The following is a 15,014-nucleotide window of genomic DNA, read 5'->3' as shown; positions in this document are numbered from 1 at the left end:
TACGTCATCTTTATAATTAGAGCATTCGACGAAATTGAAAATGCATAAAACCAAAAACCTAAAACATTTTGGAGTATTGAAACAAAAAATTGCCAAAACAAAACAGCCAATCTAACTTGTTCAAGACGAAACCGATATGATTGTTTCAAACAGCATAGTCTACCAAAAAGTTCATGGTAAATCCTTTTCTGTTGCATATTGAATTATGTGATCGACTTGCATATTTATATTATCACTAAACATCGTTTACGTTTACGTACCGTTTTACCTGACAAAAAGAAATGTATCCTTTGAATCCTTGGCAATACCAAAGAAAATAGCATCCTTTGAATCCTTGGCAATACCAAAGAAAATAGCATCCTTTGAATCCTTGGCAATACCAAAGAAAATAGCATCCTTTGAATCCTTGGCAATACCAAAGAAAATAGCATCCTTTGAATCCTTGGCAATACCAAAGACAATAGCATAGTAATTAAGGTACGTTGTTTATTCTCTTATATTTTCAATCCTTATCATGAAATAAAAAAAAAAAAACAAACCATAGAGATTAATATTATTTATTTTGTAGAGAGCAGAAAACGTGCTGTATGTTTATTTTAGTGGTTACAGTTTGTCTGTTGTATGCTTGGTCATATCCTTATTGATATTTACTTGCTTCAGGTGATTTCTTATAATTTTGTTTGTTATAAAAAAATACTTTTCAGATTTACTTTAAATCTTCATAGAAAGGGAAAAGAAAAAGAAAGGAAAAGCTAAAGTTTACATAGAACAAGTAACCTCATACGTTTGAAATAATTTTCGTTTCTAACAAAATAATTTAGATAGATGTATTTTATATAATTGGAACATCCATTTTTATTTATATTCAATGATCATGTTTTTTTTTTACTAAGATGCTAATGGAAAATAATAAGTGTTTGTTAGAACCTAAGAATTCTGCATCTCTCTACATGAGATAAATATGTTATATAACATGAAATATTTTTTAATCATTTCGAAATTTTCCACTGAAGACCTAAAAAGGATATTTAACAAGTACTATTAAAAAAAGATATCTGACGCACTCAGATGTGAGCATAGAGTTTAAAACACACCACGACTCTTATCAGGTTTTTTTTTATCATAGCTAAAAAAAAATTAACACAGTTCGATGTCAAAAGGCTGACGATTCTGAAAGTTGAGTATATGCTCTTTTCTCTAAGGAATTAAAACATATATTGCATGGTACTTAAGTAAATGCATATCTATAGGATTTTTTCAGAGATAAAAAAATACCTATAGCTGTGAAATAGACATAAACATAAGATATTAGTAGGTTACAATCTATAATAAATAACAAACTTGAAACAGTTTAAAACCATGAAGAAATGACAATTAAAACTACATGTCAATTAAAACTTTAACAATTAGAGATACAACCTATTTTGGTGTATAATGGGACGGACGGACTCCAAAGGGAGGTGATCCCTATATAATACAGATTTTGACAAGTAATACAATTTGCGATATATACATTTTGACATTCTTTATTTCACGTATAATATTTTGTACTCTTTGAGATTATTATTACGCCTTGCAAGTTTTAAAATGCACTTGCAAGTACACAAAGTCGATAAGATATATTCAAAGCACTCGAGCCATTAATAGCCTCATTGACCTGGTAGATCTAATCAACCTGTCATATGTGTCAGTGATATTTACCTACTCATGTATTTAAGGCTAAGCCTGCAAAATCCAAACAATTTGACAGTGATGTTAATGACACCTTCTTCACCTGAATTTATTTTTATTGTTCTGGATAATTTTATTTTTAAGTTTGATTTTAAATCCGTTATCTTTTCCTTTTATTGTAGCATATTTCTTTTGTTGTTGGTTTTTGTTCAATCCCTTAATTTCGTCCAATCAGAGTAAAGATTTGTGACATCATGCATGTTACCATATTTAAGCGTCCTTTAAAAATAGGTCATAAACCGAAATTATTACTGACTGAAAAAAAAAAATGCCTTTAAGACAGAGAATCTTTTATTATTCTAATACTTGTTCCTTTGAGCTAAACATATTTTCATGGGACTGAAAAAATCTTACATAGAAATAAGAATTAAGGATTAACAATTACTAACTTGGGGGTTATATGTTATAATAATGAGAAGGAGAATATGCTCATTCGTGTAGACTTCGTTCCCTCACCTATCGTTTATATGTATCTTTTCTGTCTGCACACTTACTTGTATTTATCATAGTTTAACATGGTTTATTTTTTACTTGTCATATACGAAAAAATCAAACTGTTTAACATGATAAAAACATTGAATTGTCACGATACTTTAATTTTCAGATCAATTTGTTTTGTATATTAGTGAAACAAAACTTTTTTAATGCTAGATGTTTATTATTCCAGACAGCTGAAATGTACAAGAGTGACAATACATAAGCATTTGTTTATATCCTACATCATTACAGCCCTTCTGTGGATATCTTATTATGCTACGAGTTCGTTCGATCCTCAAGTTTACGTAAATAACCCGGTAAGGATAAAGTCTTATTATTAATTGAAGGTTAGATTTCCAGGAACAAAACAGATATTAAAACTCATCACAGATATTGAGTTTATTATACATTACGCCAAATGTGCGTTTACACGTGTACACAAGATTTATCAGTGGCGTTCAAATCAAAAAAGATAGATGGCCAAATCTACTAGAATGTTGAAAATTATTCAAAATTAAATATTACACATGTTGTGATGTACATGGAAAAGACAATCTATGCATAGGGTGGAAAAAACTTAGGATTTCGAATGATTCTCAATAACACGATTTCTAAAAATATGATTACAGTGCGTTCATGTTATGTTAGCAGTGCCGAAGTCTGTGCTTTACCAATTAAAAAAATATTAAAGAGACGTAAATGATCATCTGACCGTAATTTTCTACTACCACAGAAGCGCTATTTGTGGCAAATAATGAGTACTTTCAAAAGCTTTTATGTTCCGTCTGTCATACACTGCTGATATAATACTGTCGTTTTAATTGAACAAAAACACTGAAGCTACACTCTGTTAACTGAAACTTAAAACCATTTGACACATAACAGCACGAAATTTTTATTTCCTACTTTTATTAGGATGGTTAATGACATTATCCAGAAGATAGTAATCGAAGCTCACAAAATATGCAGAGGTTGAAATACCATTCTTTAGAAATTAAAAGGAGAAAAATGTTCAAATAACCGCGAGGCTTCAAGGCCTAGTATCGTGGCCAATATCAAGAAATGTCATTGTCCTATCAAATGAAGCATATTTACTCCACTTAAAATTGACTAAAAATTGGTCCTTCACATGTCTTTGAAATTTCTTGAAGAAATTTTACAATTTGTTTACAAAAATTGAAATTTGCGTTTACTCGTTTGGTAGCAATGGCTTTATTCGAAAAAAGAGGATATTTACATGTGATATCCTCCCCACCCCTACGTTTTTGACAAAAGATTTTAGAAGTTACACATCAAAAAAGAGGTCTAGTAATATCCTTGTAACTTTTTTTTAGAAAATCTAAAAAACTTGATAAAATCTAGGGAAATTAAGATATAAGACTATGAAAAATAAACGTACGAGTCTTTTTTTTAAATATTAAAAGTAATAATTAAAATTATTAAAATCACATATCATTGATAAGGTCATATCTATAAATTAACTGTTTACATTTTTTTTTCGAAATACTCAGGATTTTCTACCTAGGAATAGACTACAATAGCTATATTTGGCAAATCCTTTCGGAATCTTGGGTACTCAATGCTCTTCGACTTCGTATTTTGTTTGGTCTTTTTTAAACTTTCTTGACTCGAGTGTCACTGATGAGTCTTTCGTAGACGGAGCGCGAGTCTTGCGTACACATCTTTAAGCCTGGTTTCTATGATGACTCTATTATTAAATGTAAATTAATGCAATATTTCAAAGATTTTCATCGAAGGACCCGATGGACAGTAAGTATTGTTTCCTATAGAATTTTGACTCACGGACTATTCAAACGGTGTTAATTATATCAAAAGGAAATTGAACCTATCACCATTACAATTCTCTCACCAGATTCCAAATTGCTTCTTCCAGTCATGTTTTTCACCTTTTCGGAACAATATAAAAAGTTTGTTTAAAAGAATTTCCATGCGTTAATCCTTCAATTAACGTTGGACCACTAGTATCGAGAAGCTCGAAATAAACGGATGGACGACGAACATTAACGAGATGTACTTTGTACCTGAGGAACTACAGTAATACTTGAATTTATTTGTTTCAAGCCTCCAAAGTGACATTCAATGTTCTTAAACACAACTCTTTCAAAATTGGTATTTATAAGGTCATGTTTGATTTGCAAAGTACATAAAATAAATTCATGAATAACACCCTGAATAAAATAGTGATCGTATTATGGGGATATTATTGACAAATAATGTTTGTTTGAACATATGAGTGTAGCAAATGACGACAAAGTGTAAATTACATAAGAAGCCAGGTTTTTTCCCTTTAAACACACACACACACACACACACACACACACACACACACACACACACACATATATATATATATATAAACAGCATCACAGCTACACTATCATGCAATCACTATACAGTGACACTAACATCAAAGGGACAAGAAGTAGACGGAAGTTTACTTAAATATCGATGCTTTGTATAAAATAAAAAAGTATTAGTGAGGAGGTTGGACTAAATCCTAATCCTAGGTTTAGATGGACTTTCGGATGCAAAGTGCGGACGTTCACCAAAACAAATGAACGGACACAACGGTCACTGTATACCATCCACTTCTTTTTTTTAAAAAGAACACAATTCTAGTACATAGATAAAACATGATGTTATTGAAAACAAAACTCTTTATTTCACTATTGAAGACCATTAAAACAATTACATTAAGAAAGAGTATGCTTTATATGTTGTTCTTTCACAATGTTTCCAAGACTTAGTTATCATCAAACTGTCTTTTAAATCAATATCTTCAGTAAATTGTTTAATAGACATTAGAATCCGTTATACTATGACCTAAATCAAGCTACAAACAGTATCAATTTAGATTTAATATTGCATAGTATGTGTCTTTATATATGCAAAAAAAAAAGAAAAAAAAAGAACATGACTTTAATACATGACACTTGAATGAAATTACATTCAAAATAAAACTCGGATTGATAAATTGTTTTTAGAAATAAAAGTTAAATATACATCTACTGTTAGTAAGACTCAAAAAGTTTTTTTTTATGGTAGATATATAAACTGACAATTCGCAGCTTTGGAGTAATATGATATAATAGGGCCAATTTTCACCTGTATTCGTTTCTCTCGCAGGGTCCAAATTTAAAATTGTAAAAATTCTTCTGGAATTTGAAAATTAAAGTGCGTATATTTTTAAATATTGTTGCACAATTTTACATGTTTCCATAAATTCAAAAGTGGTATATAGTGCTACACTTTGCCGTTAAAAGCAATTTTATACAAAATGGTAAATTTTACATGTTTTTTTAATAAAATGTGGCATTGAAGGACGTCGCTAGTCAAATTGTGTATCTTTCCTTCCAACAGAATTTTTCTTATACTTTATGGGGTACATGCTCAAAATTTGCAAAATCTGTCAAAATTGTGGCTATAGCTATCTTTTAGCGTTTATATGTAGTGATCTGGAAATAGTCGATAATATTGTTGGCACCTTAAAATACACATAATGGACTGTGATACTATGAATTTAAGTAAAGAGTGAACGATTTTTGACAATGGCCTTTGTGTGAAATAAATCTAGAGGAAATTAGACCTACTTCTTTGTTTCAGTCATTTTTTGTTTGTAAAAAGTGATATTGTTCAATGTTTATACAGGTTTGGTGTCGGATTATACATGTCCTTGCCCAGTATGCAACAGTGTGCAATTATGCCTGGATGTTTTGTGAAGGGTTTTATCTACATACCATACTAGTTATGACGTTCACCAGAGAAAAAATACTATTAATAATATGTTATATAACTGGATGGGGTAAGCAACATTAATCTGGTCTCTTTTATAAATAAAATTCAACCATTTTCAATATTTATAAACTTTAACAAAATAAGATTCCAGAAATGGACATACCTACCACAATGACAGCATTTTCCTGTTCTTTTGAAGTACTTTTTGTATTAAGATAAATCCATATACAAATATATATCTACAACACAAAAAAGCAACACCTCATAATTTATGTTTTTTTTCATAGGCATACCAGTGCTTCCAAGTGCAATCTATTCATTTTTGAGATCATCAAACCCAGTGATTGATAAGAAGTAAGTGTTATACTTGATAGTTTCAAATAAGATATAGGATTAAAAGTATATATTTGTTTTCAATGGTTTAGTTTGCAAAAATCAGGATTTTGATTCAACGACAGGAATTAAAAGTTGCACCTGTTCTATTGATAACAAATCTCGTTTTATTATAAGCCGTCTTTTACTTTCTTGTTAATGTTCACAATCGTACTATTGGTAACTGAATAGTGCTGGTTTTTGTTGTTGTGTGTTTACTTTTACGACATAAAGTCTAGATGGGTAAAAAGGGGGTTTGTGTGCACGTAAAATTGGTTCAACCCTACAACATTTTGTGCCAAGTCAGTCTATCTGGAATATGTGTTTGTTTTGTTGTTTGTTGCTGTTTGTCTTTATTAGTACGTTTAATGTATATAAACCTAACAATGGTTTAGTTGGTTAACGTAGCATAAGATGCCAACCAACAAAACACTCCAAAGCCTTTATATTCTGTCCCTACCCAGTGCATCCTAATTTTTCAGTGATATCGAAATTTATCGCCCTTCATCCCTTAACTTACAAACCAAAACTAATTGTAATAATTGTTTATTTCTTTTTGTTTTGAATATCCATACAAAATTTGCCACTACACGATAAGAAAGCAATAATCATTAATCAAAATTCCGGTAATGAACTTTCCTTAAGAATTCCACAATATAGAAAGTTTAAAACTATAATTTATATCTTATATCTATTAATGCATTTTTTAGTTGCTGGCACAAAGATACATACTTGAAATATATTTTCTCTGGTCCAATTGCAGTTTCACTGATTGTAAGTTGCTTCAGATATTTCATAAATATAATGGAAATAACACGTTATAAATATCGTGCATCCAAAGTCCTTTTCTGGATTAACTTTTACCAGGAAAGCCCAAACCCACAAACTGTATATAGAATAACTAACAATATACTACGCAATAGTCATTTATACTGTTACATTTTATGTTCCACAACTAATAAACAATTATTCTATATTGGGATATACATTTCAGGATAAAACGGTTGGTTTGTAATAATTAAATTAAACTGTTGGTAAAATACGTTGAAGCCAAAAAAAGCGTTTTATTGTTTATTTTTTTTTTTAATTTTGTGGTATATAAGCACTGATTGTCTTTCTTTAAGTAAAAAAAATATCCTTACATATTTCACAAATGTGTAAAGAATAAATTCCCAGAATGTAATTGTGGTAAAACATAAAATATAGTTGTTATAATAACTAAAATAAAATTGCAGGTAAATTTTATTTTCCTTATAAATGTGCTGAGAATTTTGTGCTCAAAGGTCAGATCTATGAACCAGCAAGAGTCCAATCCATTCAGGTATGTTTAGAAGTAAGACATGTTTTAATAATCAAATGCTTGACGTGTGTTTTGGTGTGAATTAATTTCAGGACTGCATCATTTAAGGGAAAAAAATATAAAAAAATAAGTTTTTTTAAGTGTAGTGGAAAGCAGTAACATATTATTAGTCATATGGTAATTGTTATTTGATTTGATCGCTTTTAAGTTTTGGCTTTCATTCTAATATTACGTGCTGCTCTCGCTTTGTAACAACAGTTGATAAAAGTCTCGATATATGTTTACTAGGCGCAGACTTAGAGATGTACATAGTTTAGGCTGATAAAATTTACCTCCCAACTAAATGCACATGTATCGTAACTTATGTTCAGAGACAAAGTCGATATTGAAAAAAAAAACCTTCAGAATTGTTATATCTATACTAATGTACTACAAAAACAATTAATACGTTAGAGCTTTGGAAAATGTATAAAATATAAATGTTAAATTCCGCAAAATTCCGAGAATGGTTTTGGAGCGATAACGTCATGTCAAAACTCTACGTTATACGATTGAAAACTCTCAAGATGAAGGTTATTCCGCTACTTGAACGCTCCGAATTCTATATATCTAATAAAAGGGAGTTTTGAGGAAGATTTTGTTTAATTTTCTATTCTATTGCGTTTTTCGAACATCTATGAATTTCAGCAAGTCAACATAGCGGGTCACTCCTTAGTTTCGACATGTCAATTTTGGATTTGACGGTAAATAGTAGCCATCGAAAAACAAATTGTAGATTAAAAATTGCATTTGTTTGGATTGAGAATTATAAAGGTTAAACACATTTTTTGCTAGAGTAGCTTAAGAAAAAATTAATGCAAGCCATACATGTGTTTGAAATTTTGAGCTTTATCTTAAAGGGCGTAAAATAGAACGGCCACACACACGGCCCTCTTTTTTTCTCAGCATTTAAAAAAAAATATCCACATTTGTCGTAATAGAATCGCTATAATTCATACAAGATATATATATTTTTTTTATCTTTTTCACATGGCCTGGAACGTTTTATTAGATATTTGTATCCCTCACTTGCGCTCGAAATAATTTCGAATATGACTATCTAGGCCATGTGAAAATTATCAACCAATCTATGGATTACATGAATTATTTCTTAAATATAACATTAAAGAGATGTGGTATGATTATTACTAGACAACTATCCACCAGAGACCAGGGGACGTCGATATAAGCGATAAGTCGGGATTAATTACTAAGAAAATCACTCCAAACAGAGCAGTCGTGATCTCAGTATGTTTCATCTTGATACCTTGTTTCATTCATTTTAGACAGTCACTGAGAGCTACATTGATTTTAATCCCCTTATTAGGAGTCCAGTGTTTTGCAATACCACTGCGACCTGACGAAAGTGATGAGTATGGACAATATATTTATGATATGATATCAGCTTTTCTAGCATCATTCCAGGTATTAATTTTTCAATATAATCGTTTATATTTCTTACACGCAAATATTGGCATATATTTTTGAATAAATAATTACAACAGGTTTATTCTTGATCAAGGATATACAGAAGATAGTATAAGAGTAAGAACTGTGAGCTTTTGAAATCACTTGTCAACCGTCGTTTGTTGTTGCGGGTTATTTAAGAATATTTCAATAATGCATTGAAACAGTTGTTCCAATTGTTGTAACCACAATCCCATCCTCTTTTCCTCGAATGTGACCTACCGAACTAGACTTATCACCGGGTTTATACTTGAATCGTTCTCAAAAATGAATATACAGATATTAAAAATAATCAAAGATACCGGCCTTATGATTTGGTATGCCAACCGCACGTGTCGTCTACGCAAGACTCATCAGTAGCACTCGAATCATACAACAGTTAGATTGTCATATCTATCTACAGGTTGGCATGTCTTGGTTAGAAAAACTTGGTGTTTTGAGTGATTTTAACATTTGATGAACGGTGAATTTACAGATAAATCTATTAATTATGACTTTAATTGAAAACCAAGATAATAAAGTATAAAAGATTCATATCATATTCATATAAGAAACGGTAAAAATATAAGCTGAGTAGGTACATGTATTTCTGATTATGTAGATTGTAAATATTAGATGTAGATTGTAAATACTAGGTGAAGATTGTAAATACTAGATGTAGATTGTAAATTCTTAGATGAAGATTGTAAAAACTAGATGTAGAAAGTCAGGGATTCAACACTGACATGTTTATATTAGAAAATAATTCAAACCTATAATCTTCTGCAGCTATCGCCGAATTTTTTTCGTCTAGAAAATCCTGTGTAAATTACATAAGATCACCCTCCTGTTAACAATGGATTAAGTCGTTCAGCTTTATTCATGCTGATCTCAGTTTTAAAGAGGATTACATTTCGATATTTTCCGCGTACAAATTGACAAAAAGTTTGTTAATGCTCTTATTTGTTTTGTTTAAATGTGTCACTGACATTGATGATGAATATTTAAAACTTTTCAATTCCTCATGATAATGCAATTTTGTTTGTATTATACATTTCATGCATGTTCGCAGGGGAATCAGTATTATATGTGTTCACGACATTTGTACTTTACTTGTTAAACATTATAACTGGATAACTATCTATATTCCGAAAAGGTTATAACTAAAACTATGTTTATTTTAGGGCTTTCTGGTGTCATTGTTGTTTTGCTTTTTGAATGGAGAGGTTAGTACTTTTATCCTTTGTTATAAATCCGCGTTATAAAATATTGTGCAGAATTGGAGCTATCTTACCACAAACACAAACATGAATTCCTTTAAATGCCTTATTTGTGGCTTTATGTTTTCTGCTCTTTTCTACGGCACGGTCGTCCGTCCGCTATGAGGTAAACTCTCGTTAAAAAAGAGAGGCGAAATATACCAAAGGGACACTCAAACTAACAAGTCGAAAATAAACAAACAACGACATGGCAGAAAACGAAAAAGACCAATAGACAAACAACAGTATACAAAACACAACATAGAAAACTAAAGACTAAGCAACACGGACCCCATCAAAAACCGCGGGCGATCTCAGGCGCTTCGAAAGGGTAAGCAGATCCTGCTCCACATGTGACAACCTACGTGTTGCTCATGTAAGTTTACCCTGAAAAAGTGGTAACATTAACTTGCAACTCAGTATTTACATGGATGACCCCGATTTTAAAGTTCGCTAAAAATGTGATATTGTGAAATTATTACACTCTGAGGGTAACAAGTGTGGTTTAAGGTAGTTTACACTGAAGTTGTCGTCACATGACAATTTATACATATGTTAACAATAATGTGATCTTTTGTAACTGTATGCCAAATTATGGTGTTTGTTCCTATTCCAAAAATTGTTCATTTAACACGGAAATGTGAAAGTGTGAGCAGAGTATCGTGTCATATGGACAAATATTCATGATTGTTGTCTTTCTTATTATTTTTCGTTATTTCACTGATCAAGGGTGGATGGCTCATTTAAACTACCCCATCGAACTACATATTAATGCGACTGCAAAAAGAAAGTAATCTCGTCAGTGAATGTTGCTGCCACATCATGAATAAAGGGATGCAGTTGTCAGATATGTGGTCGTGTCTGTTGAACGGTTTCACAAATTGTTTAAACTCGAGTCGATTGTTTTACTTGTTTTATGGTTTATGTGTTCTCCCATCGTTATAGAGCGTATGGATAATCACTAAGTAAGGGTTTTGGAGGGATTTTCATTTCTGTATCTTTAATTCATAGACGATTTTCCTTTTCCTTTATGTTTTTCCATTATTCTCTGTTCTTTTTTTTGTGCCGTATTTCTAAATTCCTTTTTTGATAATTATTACTCTATTCTGGAAACCCTTCCACACCATTATTAATGCCCTTAGTGGATACATTGTGTTCTTCACCTTTTCGAATCTTTCCATACATATTAATTCAATATTCAACATTTTTACATTAAGGAGTTACCCCCAAGAACCATAGCAATTATTACTAAATGTATTGTCATTTATTAAAACATCATTGTTTACCTAGTACTGTAGAAATGTTTTCCGGAATGCAAGGTGTTTGTTTTAAACATTTCTCAAGGCAGTAAACCAAGAACATCTGGTTGTAACTAAAACGAAAATATTAATATTCTTTTGAATGTTCATACGGTTTATTTATGATGTAGACATATGATAGCTCGTCTAAATTTGCAGGTATTATTTTTGATGAAAAATCAATATGTTCTGGTTCGCCGACGTATGAGTCGTACAGAGACTACAGGGAAAAGTTTCATATATTCGGCCGTTCAACAAGCAGACGCAAATGCAAATAGAAAAAGATCGATTCAGTTGGCAAACCAAAAAATATACTGTAAACCTGAACTTACTGGAACAACTCAACATCAGCAATTAGAGGTTAGTATGTAATGTTTATAAAAAGAATTAGTAAAAACGAATTTGTTTTCTTCATGTATACATCAACGATTCATTGTAATTAAATATGAAACTAGTAAAAGCTATATATGTTAGATACTATAATTTTGTGTCCAATAACATAATTTTATAGAAAAACACTACTTTCACTAATATAAAAACAATATAGGCTTTTTTAGATTAAAAGTTGATGTGAGCAATAATATTTGTGCAAATATTTATACAAATAATAATTATCGGACAATTGATTTTGTATAATAATGTGAGCAAAAGGATATACACTAATGAGACAGTAGCCAAACGACAAAAATATGAACCACTACAGAGGCGAAAGATACCAAAGGGACAACTCATAAGTAGAAAATAAACTGACAACGCTATGGCTAAAAAAACCAAAGGACATTTTGGGGGGGGGGGGGGGGGGGGGGGTCATATTGTCTTTAACAATAGACAGTTGTCTATAGTATATTTCAAGATCTAAACCGACTGTGTACACTGAAAATACTTCAGTTCTGTAAAAAATAAACATGATACTTTCAAATTATTGGTAAATTAAAATCAAATACATTATAAATTGGACGCGAAGTTTTGCCTTCCTTCTTTACCGACAATAGGAGCCTGGACACTGAAGAAAATCTATTTTTGTTTGTAATTTCAGGATCAGCATTATATTTTGGACCAGACAACAGATGTATGAAATTTGTTTAAAAACAAAGTGCCTTTAAAGCAAATAAACTACAAACTACAGCACTATAATGAAATGCTAACTGTGCGCTTTACAAATAAGTTAAAATCAAGACATTATAGAAAAATATATCTGCAGAGCACATATACATACACATTTGTCTAATATCGAGTTCGTATCCTGCTGCTATTCCGTCCATATCTACTATAGAAGATGAACCTGTATCGTAACTTTAAAGAATTTTAGACAATTTATAAATAACAGGTCTGTCTGATTTTGCTTCATGATTTACCTTTTATAACTTGTTTTCTTGTAAAACTCATTGCAACCCTCTATTCAGTAAAACAGATGTACAGAAATGTAATTTTAATCATATTTAAGGATTGTTTTAGACATGAATTATTTTATAAGTTGGTGGGGCGGGGAAGTTAAAGAAATTTTGACAGAACATTCGTTGGAAAGAAATGTCCTCCACTCAGAAAATATTAGCGTTCATCTCCACCCCGATAAGAGAAATTTGAAAATTACTGCATTTTTTATATTAACAAGATGTCAAGTTATCCACAAATAAACTGCGAGTTGCCATTTTGAAATTTATAACATAGTGACCGATAAAACGAATTTTAAAAGAATAAATTGCAAGTTTCTATGATCTTGGTTAAAAATCACGTTGCACTGAGATAGAGTGTTCGAGGAAACATGGTGATGATTAAGAGATAACTGTATTGTATTTGAAGCTTTGCGGACGTCCATCGGTAGTTTTACTGTCGCAAATTGAGTTTACCTGGCGACGCGTAGCAACCCTCTATTCAGTAAAACGCGTAGGAACCCTCTATTCAGTAAAACAGATGTACAGTTATCTCTATTCTAATGCAAAATAAACAAATCATTCAATTTTAGTCATTATTTCATTGTAAAATTTTCACTAAACGAAAATTCCGCGAAATCATATTATCTTCTTTGGCGCCTAAACTAGGTGACGTCATAGGTATGCTTCCGGCGTCAAACGTAAACACCGGGCGTTTTCTGGCTACTTGTCCGCCTCAAAATGTAATAAAATTTGATAAAAAAAAGATTTCTAGGTGTAAAATGTGAGTTTTTTGGCGTTTTATTGGAGAAATTACATGTCAATACATTCCAGAATTCAAAATGTCGGCCTCCTTAGTTACAGACAGGGAGATAGAGAATTTTACGCTTATTGTCATCCAATCAAAACCATTGATACAAAATAATTGCATTATAATTAATACTAATTGTAAGTATGCAGTATGATATATATGACAAAGATGATTATTCGAAGGAAAAAAATCATTTAACTGTTGTTCTTGTTAAACTGCATTGTTTTTCTCGGACTTTACTAGGATTGTGGTTATAACATACTGTCCTATGAGAAGCAAGGGCACAATAAACTGTTTCAATACTCCATATTTATATATTTGAATATACCTATACAAAGAGGAATACTTTGACAATAACATAGTTATGTAATTTAAATAATTAACATGTTTACAATATATATACTATGGTGTTAAGAATAATCTACATATTCATGTTACAACATAAATATATACAAAATGAATGTATGTTATATTTGATTCATTTAGTATTTTTGAAAACTATATTCGATCATATTTCTCCTTTGCAATGGCAGTCTTTTACTGGTATTATTTAGGTAGTAATAGGGATGTAACAGCCGTTTACCGATATTCAAATCTCTTAAATCCATTTTAAATATACAAAAAAAAAATTAAATAAAAAAAAACCAAAATTGAAGGATTTGCAAGGACTCCATAAGGATAAAGAGCGACTGCCTCGATCAGTTAAGTGTCTCCTGTTATGTTTACCCCACCATGCGAATCAAGACTCAAATCAAGATTTTACGACAAGGATCATACGACCACCATGCGAATCAAGACTCAGTCAAGATTTTACTACAATGATCATACGACCACCATGGTATCCTAAGGCCTAAAACTGATATATAAGTCTCTCGTGCTAAAGAACCACTAATTTGGGTCCGTTCAGAAAAACATACAAGGGAGCTATCAATATTTTAAACAAAGTAATTCCTACGCATATTTGTAACTTTGTCTGCTAGTAAAATGTTTGGGTAATTTTGTTATCAAATGAAAGAGGGACGAAAGATACCAGAGAGACAGTCAAACTCATAGATCGAAAACAAACTGACAACGCCATGGCCAAAAATAAAAAGACAAACAGACAAATAATAGTACAGATGACACAACATAGAAAACTAAAGACTTAGCAACACG

General features: G+C 31.2%; 1 protein-coding gene across 1 annotated transcript in view; it reads left to right on the top strand.

The window, feature by feature from the left end:
- The window catches only part of LOC127730987 (calcitonin gene-related peptide type 1 receptor-like), a 57,824-nt gene extending 43,504 nt beyond the window's left edge, over positions 1-14,320 (top strand). The window contains exons 5-14 of the mRNA XM_052239684.1: positions 569-660; positions 2,399-2,525; positions 5,878-6,031; positions 6,252-6,318; positions 7,047-7,110; positions 7,572-7,657; positions 8,962-9,100; positions 10,306-10,347; positions 11,838-12,038; positions 12,715-14,320. Coding sequence (XP_052095644.1) covers positions 569-660; positions 2,399-2,525; positions 5,878-6,031; positions 6,252-6,318; positions 7,047-7,110; positions 7,572-7,657; positions 8,962-9,100; positions 10,306-10,347; positions 11,838-12,038; positions 12,715-12,753 — 1,011 coding nt within the window. The 3' untranslated portion in view covers positions 12,754-14,320. The remainder of the gene's footprint in view (positions 1-568; positions 661-2,398; positions 2,526-5,877; positions 6,032-6,251; positions 6,319-7,046; positions 7,111-7,571; positions 7,658-8,961; positions 9,101-10,305; positions 10,348-11,837; positions 12,039-12,714) is intronic.
- Positions 14,321-15,014: the final 694 nt, after the last annotated feature.

Source organism: Mytilus californianus, unplaced genomic scaffold (genome assembly GCF_021869535.1).
Source record: "Mytilus californianus isolate M0D057914Y unplaced genomic scaffold, xbMytCali1.0.p SCAF_2, whole genome shotgun sequence".
Lineage (NCBI taxonomy): Eukaryota > Metazoa > Mollusca > Bivalvia > Mytilida > Mytilidae > Mytilus > Mytilus californianus.
This window is presented reverse-complemented; position numbering and strand designations above follow the sequence as displayed.